At 48.4% G+C, this 8,757-nt stretch overlaps 1 protein-coding gene across 3 annotated transcripts in view; it reads right to left on the bottom strand.

The window, feature by feature from the left end:
* The window catches only part of MYO18B (myosin XVIIIB), a 264,358-nt gene that overhangs the window by 132,873 nt on the left and 122,728 nt on the right, over window positions 1-8,757 (bottom strand). For all 3 annotated transcript variants that reach the window (XM_035724040.1, XM_035724041.1, XM_027577179.2), the window contains exon 26: window positions 115-234. In XM_035724040.1, coding sequence (XP_035579933.1) covers window positions 115-234 — 120 coding nt within the window. The remainder of the gene's footprint in view (window positions 1-114; window positions 235-8,757) is intronic.

The following is an 8,757-nucleotide window of genomic DNA, read 5'->3' as shown; positions in this document are numbered from 1 at the left end:
TAGGCTTACTGCTCCCACATGTGAGCAGATGGCGATGGGGGCAGGCCCAACCACTCCCAGCCACCCTGCTCAGCCAAAGCCACACGTCCCTGCCACCCCCTGGGGACAACTCACCTTCAGCTCCTGGACCTCCCGGAAGGCACGTAGCCGCTCTGCCCGCTCACTCTCCAGCACCTGGCAGGCCACGTCCCCTTTGAAGTGCTCGTCGGCGAGCTCTGTGGTCAACTCAGCAATCTGGAATTACAATCTGGAGTTACAACAGGGTCACTCGTGGGGGGCCGCCAACCCTTCTCCCCCCAGCCCCCTCCGCAGGACCACCGGGGACAAATCATCAGCTCTTGGTGTGATGAGGTGGTTAAGAGCGTGGATGTCAGATTTTTACTGGTCTTGATGTGTTAGAATTCTTGGCCCATCACTCACCAGCTATGTGACTGTGAACCCGGCAGGACGCCCACCTGATTCTTAGTTTTCTCAACTTTAGAGGGTAGGGGATAACTTAATAGAATTGTTTTTTTTAATAATTTTTTATTGTTATGTTAATCACCATACATCATTAGTTTTTAATGTAGCGTTCCATGATTCATTGTTTGTGCATAACACCCAGTGCTCCACCAGAACGTGCCCTCTTTAATACCCATCACCAGGCTAACCCATCCCCCCACCCCCCTCCCCTCTAGAACCCTCAGTTTGTTTCTCAGAGTCCATCGTCTCTCATGGTTCATCTCCCCCTCCGATTTTCCCCCCTTCATTCTTCCCCTCCTGCTATCTTCTTCTTTTTTTTTCTTAACATATATTGCATTATTTGTTTCAGAAGTACAGATCCGTGATTCATCAGTCTTGTACAATTCACAGCGCTCACCATAGCACATACCCTCCCCAATGTCTATCACCCAGCCATAGAATTGTTTTGGGGGGCGCCTGGGTGGCTCAGTTGGTTAAGCAACTGCCTTCGGCTCAGGTCATGATCCCGGAGTCCCGGGATCGAGTCCCGCATCGGGCTCCCTGCTCGGCGAGGGGCCTGCTTCTCCCTCTAACCCTCCCCGCTCTCATGTACTCTCTCTCTCTCTCTCATTCTCACTCTCTCAAAATAAATAAATAAATCTTTAAAAAAAAAGAATTGTTTTGAGAATTAAAGGAGATCATCCATATAAAGCTTAGCACAGGGCTGGCACATAGTAAGTACTCAATTTAGAAAGTTGTTTTAGCAGAAACTCTCCTTACCCATCCTTCAGCAAGCCATTTTGCTCCCAACAGGCTCCCCTCAGTAAGACACACAGGTGCCCACCACATAGGAATACGCTCAGCTAATGGTGAGCACTGTGAATTGTGCAAGACTGTTGAATCACAGATCTGTACTTGTGAAACAAATAATGCAACATATGTTAAAAAAAGAAAAGAAAAAAGAAGACGATAGCAGGAGGGGAAGAATGAAGGGGAGTAAGTCGGAGCGGGGAGATGAACCATGAGAGACGATGGACTCTGAAAAACAAACTGAGGGTTCTAGAGGGGAGGAGGGTGGGGGGATGGGTTAGCCTGGTGATGGGTATTAAAGAGGGCACGTTCTGCGTGGAGCACTGTTATGCACAAACAATGAATCATGGAACACTACATCAAAAACTAATGATGTAATGTATGGTGATTAACATAACAATAAAAAATTTTTAAAAAGGAATACGCTCAGCTGGAAAACCTCTCTGTGGGGGAGCCTGGGTGGCTCAGTTGGTTGAGCATCTGCCTTTAGCTCAGGTCATGATCCTGGAGTTCCAGGATCGAGCCCTGCATCAGGCTCCTTGCTCAGCGGGGAGTCTGCTTCTCCCTTCCCCCCCCCTTGTGTTCCCTCTCTCACTGTCTCTCTCTCCGTCAAATAAATAAAATCTTTTAAAAAAAACTTAAAATTCTAATTCAAATGCATATACTTTGTCAAATAGTTGCAGGTGCAAAAACTATGGGAAAAAAATAAAAAATTAGGCTTCTGCAATCAAACTATTTTGCCATTTGTTCTGCTTTAATGAGATCAAAAGTGGAAATCACGTAGTCGTGCATTAGGGGCATGGTTTAAGGAAGGAAGAAGTGGGTCTGGAGTCAGGTGCTCACACTCTACAGGCTGTGGTCCTACTTCAGAAACACAGTGAGTTAAGGCAGTCCTGTTTCGAGGCAAAAAATAAAAACGCCTCTCTTTTAATGAATTCCCACTTGCACTGACTTTTTTTTCTTTTCTTTCCCATCAACAACCAACTACAGATACCAGATGGGTCAAGGCTTCTGGGCTATAATTGTTCCAACGTGCAGCCTTCCAGGTTCAAGGATATGCCAAAGCAAGTGAGGAGAGAAACAGATATACGTGGACTGTTTATGACTAAGAGGCTCAGAAATGACCTGACACAGAAGGGTCGTTAGGGAAATGGAGCCTCCCTCCATGGAGGGCAGTGGTTAAGATACAGGGAAAGAAAAGAAAAAAAAAAAAGAACGTACAGGGTTCAAGTCCAAACACAACCACTAACATATTCTGTGACCTTGGACGCATCTCTTCCTCTCTGGGGCTGTGGTCGCCTGAGCTGTAAAATGTACTGCATCGGGGAAGGTCTATTGTCCTTCTGGCGTTCCCATCTCATGCCATAAATGTTGTGCATGAAGATGCCTAAACACTTCCCTTTCCCATCAGACCCAGTGCATGGCACTGAGAAGCGACTGGGGGGTGTTGTCACAGACGCTAGGTGGTCCTTCCAGCATGGAATCCAGCTGCCCTTTCGAGCTGGTCACAGGCGGTCTCAAAAATCATTCCTCTGCCCCACGAAGAAGGAAGATGAAGATCTATACATTTTGATGTGAAAAAAAAAGAAGTCCCCAAGATATATTGCCAACAGGGCAGGGGAAAAAAAGCAAAGTTGCAGAATAGAATGTCTGGCATGTTCCCATTTTTGTTTTGTTTGTACTTGCACAGAAAAAGGCACTCCCAGACTGTTAATAGGGATTTTTTTTTTTCCTAGAAGGGTGGGCTCACAGGGGATTCCAATTTCCTTGTGAGGCATTTCTGTACTGTTGATCTTTTAACCACTTTCGTCATTGGCAAAACACAAAACCAAATATCTTTTAAAAAACAGTCCCCCAAAATTGAGCTACAAAAACAAGGGTTGCTGCTCTAGAACATTCTATGCCCCCCACATTTTTTTGCCCCTCCTCCAGCCCACTGGCTACCCACCTTGGTGACCACACCAGTGAGGGCTCAGACTGAAATGCACATTTCAATTGAAACAGGGGAAAACAGGAGGTTTGGGGGGAGCATTCCAAAGTCACATAGCAAGTGAGTGACAGAACTGGGACTTGAACCCAGATGCCTCCTGTCCAGGTAACGGTCGGCACTTCACAAACCAGGGGCTCTCCCTCCCAGGGCGGTCCTGGCTGTCTCTGGGGTGGGGCTTCCTGTTGCTGTTCCTTATGCTGGTACCTTTAATATGCTCTGGGGAAACTTTTGCAGTCCCCTGGGATGGTCGTTAAAATGTGGAGCCCAGGATTCCCAGAATGCCCACACCACCGTAATCTTCGGTGGGACCCAGGGATCTGAATTTCAACACACTCCACGGTTATTCTTAAGCGCAACCAAGTTTAAGAATTACTGCCCTAGAAATTGCCAGAATCTCTTCCTAATCTTTCCCGCTTGGCTTGAGATGGGTTAGACTGGCTTACTTACGGGCACAGAGCAACACTGGCTCTGGAGGAATGATCGATCATTTGCAGTGGGCATGAACATGGGCTGGAGCAATCCAGGGACGCCCCAGATCACGCCCCTCACCCCCCGCCTCACCATCCCCGAGATCAGCAGGATTGTGTTCTCCCTGCCTTAACCAATTAGTGTGAAATTTAATCTGTGCTAATCAGCTTGAGCAAAGGGAGCACAAAATTAATTTAATGCATTAATTTTGAGTTCTACACAACCCAAGTCCAGAGCCCAAAGGACAATTAATGCTTTCAAATTAGGGATATGACAGATGCTTTTCACAGAGACAAGTAGCCCCCAATCTGTCCCTGTCCCCACCAGCCTCTCTCCCTTCCTACATTTTGGGGCCCACAGGCTTTATCCATAGAGGTGAGGGGTGGGCGCCAGGCCCAGAGCTATTAGGTGAATATAAAACAAAAACCAATTTAACGAGAGGAGAGCCTGGTTGGCAAACCCAGAAGGATCCTTGCAGATTACTCAAGGACCAATTAACTAGAAATTATTCCAAAAACCTCCCTGGATCCACCACTTAAGCCAAATCATCAGAAATTCTCTTTCTCCTTAGGGACAATGACTCTAAAGATCTGTCAAAGAGAAGGGGGTAGAAATGAATGAATTTGCGGTACATTTTGCATGGAGTCAAATAGAAACAATATCTATCCTGCTCACTGGCATCATTTGCAGTTTGAGAGAAACAATGGGTAACAAGTAATGTTGATGGACATTAAATGCTGAGCACACATGGGACCCTCTGGACTGTCACTGTCACTTGTCATTCATGACGTGAGCACCAACTGTGTGCGAGGCCCTGCCTTCAAGGATCCCCCTGCCGAGCTGTGGAGATAAAACCACATGTAGAGCACCCATGTGTCTTAGTTCAACCTTGTCCTTGGCTCTTATATTCAAGAGCTCTCAAAACTCCCCAAACGATCTTATCTACAGGGAGCAAACAGTGGTCTTTCACTGTCTTCCCAGTACGTTTCAATCTAACGAAAAGAAGGGGTTCATTATAAGCCCTTCCAGGAGAAAAAGCTCCCTGAATGCTGGGGAGAGACATTTTTGTCATTCCCTGTTGACAGAACAGGAAACTGAGGCATTGAGTCACGAAATGATTTTGTTCAAGGTCATGGCAGATAAGTCCCACAGGGAGTCCGGCTCGGACAGCCTGAATCCCAGGTCCTGACTCATAATTACGGTGCTGTCTTGTCCCCACGCCCACCACCTGACTCCATCCCCCACCCCAGGCCCCTGGGGGTCAGCAGCGCACCTGGGAGCAGACCTGGAAGCAATGGGTGGGGGAGGGGGAGTGAAACAGCCAGATGCATGGGGCTCAAAGGCAAGATCAACAACAACCTGCGAGGCCATGCCCAAAGGGAGGTTTATGGACCCCTGGTGGAAGGGAAGCCCCATCCTTGCAATCTGGGTGATTAAGAGAGAAAGTGGAAAATAAAATCAGAAAAGGGGGGGGTATAAATCAATAGGCAAAGGGTCTGTCCAACTGCAGAGCCCAGTTGGCTGGTATGCTGTTTGCTTGTCAAGGAGATTAAGCCATGGCTTCAGTCTCACAGCATCTGCCCTCAGAGCTGCCTCGGTCATTAGGGGAAATTCAGAACAATTCTCTGGCTTAGTGGTGGGCTCCAGGGTTCCCCAGAGACTCACTCTGGGCACCAGTTCAAGCACCACCCTGTGTATTTCTCTCCCAGCACCTGCTACTAAGTGATGGTGATTGTTACCTTAATCATCGTCACTACTCAGAAAGTGCTCACCATGGGCCTGGCACACGGTAACACACAGAACCTTCCGAGAAACACGGAGAGGTAGGTACTGACATCTCCACGTTCCAGATGAGGACCTGAGGCGCCAGGGTGCCGACGCCCAGCCAGCCAGCAGCAGAGCTGGATATGAACCAAGGCAGCCTGGCTCCAGAGACAGTCAAAATGCCTCTTGGGGGCTCAAAGAATGCATAATAATGTATGCGGGAGCCAAGGAGGAAGGGAGAATCGACAGCCTCTGGCGTGTCAGTGGGAACGGGCCATGGGGCCACGCTGGGAGCAATGTCATGCCTCAGAGCAGGACACATGGGGATGACACCTCACCGACTGGCCTTGGGGGGAGAGGGGCTTCCACGAGCTCTGGAAAGGGGTCTTCAAAGTGCCATAGCACCCCCCCTAAAGAGGAAATAACCCCTTGGATGCCGGCCCCCACATAACGCATCTTGAAAATGTGTTCTGGTCCAGCCACCCGCCCCCTGCTTCAGGATAGCATTCAAACCTCTACCAAGATTCTCCCAGCTCCTGTGATCTGGGCCAGCTTCAGGGACTGACCCCACTCCATAACCTCCTTGTGCACATGAGACCCTCCAACCACCAGGACTGCAGGGGCCGGCCCAGGTCCCCGCCCTCTGTCCCTGTTCTTGCTATGCCCTCCACCTGGAACATCTCCTTAAGTCACCTGGCCGGCTCCGGCTCAGCTCGAAGGATGAGCCACTCCCTGACCTGATTCCCAGTCGGAGGAACTGTTGTTCATCTCTCACTGTCTGTTTGGAGTCAGCCCGAACCCAGGGTCAAAGCCCAGCGCTGCTACTCACCAGCTGTGTGATATTGAACAAATCACTTCTCCTCTCTGGTCCTCACTGTCCCCATCTAGAGCACAGGGGTACTAACCATACCTTCCTGGCAGTTTGATGGGAAGGTAAAATGAGACAAAGCAGGTAAAGGGGATGTGTCGCGACACCCGGCACAGACACGTTGCTCATTAAATAGTACTTTAATTACTCAATCCGACATGATTTCATTCATTCCTTCCATTGGCATTGAGAGCTTTGAGGGGTACAGAAAGAGCTAAGATGCAATCACATATATGTCAGTGGTGGTGGTGATGTGTGAAGATATGCTGTGTATGAGACTTTATATGCAGCCTTCATACCATCCTGTGGAGAACAGTATGGAACCATCACGGTCACCATGTCCCTGCTAATGACACAGAAGCTCAGACCCTGGAAGAACTGGCCCACGGTCCCGTGGCAGTGAGAGCCCAAAGCCAGCTGCCCTGATCAACCCTCTGCTCCCGCACCAGACACACCAGGTCAGGTCATCATATCCATCCCTTAACTCGTCCAGTTCCGCTAGCTTTTTCATCTGTGTTATAAAATAGGCAGAGAAGACATGATGGCCCCGCTTTTATATGGAGAAACTGAGGCATGCAGAACATTCCAGCTGTGCACTCCTTTGGGGGGTCTTAGCTAAGCCCACTGTGGTCATCCGTGACTATGCCCACACTTTGGCCAGAGAACCTCGGCAGCTAGCTTTCTGCTGGAAGGACACTCTCCCCAGCATGTCCCAGCAGCCGAGGCTCAAGAGACCCTAATATCCCGAGGCTGTATCACTCTCCTAGGGATGACAGAGCTGCCACATCCAGTCCCCAGAGGCACAGTGCTGTGCAGAGCACTAAGAGTCAGAAGACTGAGTCTAGTATATGATATAGACTCAGTCACCACTTGACCACATCACCCCTGGCAAGTCACTTCCCTTCCCTCCTAGAGATAAGCTCCTGCCGGCCATGCTCATGACTAGCCAGGGCCAAACTCCCCAGCTCTTTGCAAATACACTTTCCAACCTAAACCATATCCTGCTGGATCCCAGTGGATCCTCTCTCAGCCATTCCTTACCAAAAAATGAAACTTTTCAAGCTAACAAGACCAGACATCCAGAGTGCATGGGACTATCTTTTGCTATAAATAAAGTCTTCGGGAAAACCCAGAAGATATTCCAGAGAGGGAAGAAAACACCCTATTCTCATTTTTCTCCATGTGCTCCCACAGCCTTATAGGAAATCCCTGTACGAAAAGAGACCTGCTTTCCGGTGAAAATAAAAAACCCCACTTTGCATCCAGGCAGATTTTGCACGCTTGAAGAATATTTATAGCCAGCTTCCTGGAGGCGTCTCATCTCCTCTTCTGCTCCTTCCCAAATGAAGCACTTAAATCATTTTGCAATAATGTTGTCTTTTTAATAAGCCTAGTCAAATGGAGTTTCCACTGATGAGGCACAACATGTTTTAGCAACATTTCTATCAATTGTTTCCCCCCCTCCTATAGAGACAAGCGGGTGGGGTGCAGAGGCTGTGAAAGGGGCCAGGGGTGTCTTCATGATACATGGCCCGAAGGACTGTCTGCCTCCCAGCTGTCAACAGAAACTCTTCTAAGAAAGTAGAACCACATGAAAGGAGATACCTTCTACCTGTTCCTTAACATGTGGTTCCCAGACCAGCAGGTTCCCCATCACCTGACAGTGCAGGAGAAATTCTGAATCTCCAGAGCCTCCCCACACCTACTGACTCAAGAATCTCTAGGGCTGGGGAGCAGCACACTCTATTCTAACACATCCTCCAGGGGATTACGACACACTTTCGAGTATGAGAACCACTGCTCTTACGTGGCATGACTCTGCATCGGGTTCACCTCTGGGCTCGTTAAAAAGAAGCAGTGAAGGTTGCCCCTCCCCCAAGATTCCCTCCTGGGTCAAATCCTCAGGAGATGCGATGGGGAAGCTACATGGTATACAGCTCCCTCCAGGTGATTCGAATGCTCTGTAACATATAAAAGCAACCGGTAAAAAAAATGAAAAATCAAAGTAGCTTTTTTGGTGGAGGGGAAAGAATTAAAGACCTTTCTTCAAATAAAATCTTACTTGGGCCCCAAGTTGCTACATTTCACCAAATCTCAGCAGCCTTTGATGATAAGATGAACCATTATGGAACATAAGAAAGTGCTGCTAATTTTTAGTGTAAGATGCCAGTGATTGTCAAGATGCATCACAATTACAGAGATGCAGAAAGGTGGGAAATAGTGTGCATCTGGGAATCAGTAAAATACAGAATGAAACCAGAGAAGACTATCTATTGCCATTGATATAGGTTTGGGAGTTCTGGAGTCCTTTGACCTCTTCTTAGTGCTCTGGCAGGTCTGAAGAGACTCGGGACTTCAGAAAATAAATCTTCTAATTACTGCATCCAAAAGGGCAAGCCACAGAGCAGAGGAAGAG

The sequence above is a fragment of the Zalophus californianus genome, chromosome 14, assembly GCF_009762305.2.
Source record: "Zalophus californianus isolate mZalCal1 chromosome 14, mZalCal1.pri.v2, whole genome shotgun sequence".
Lineage (NCBI taxonomy): Eukaryota > Metazoa > Chordata > Mammalia > Carnivora > Otariidae > Zalophus > Zalophus californianus.
Note: the sequence above shows the minus strand (reverse complement) of the source record. Positions and strands in the feature narration are given on the sequence as shown.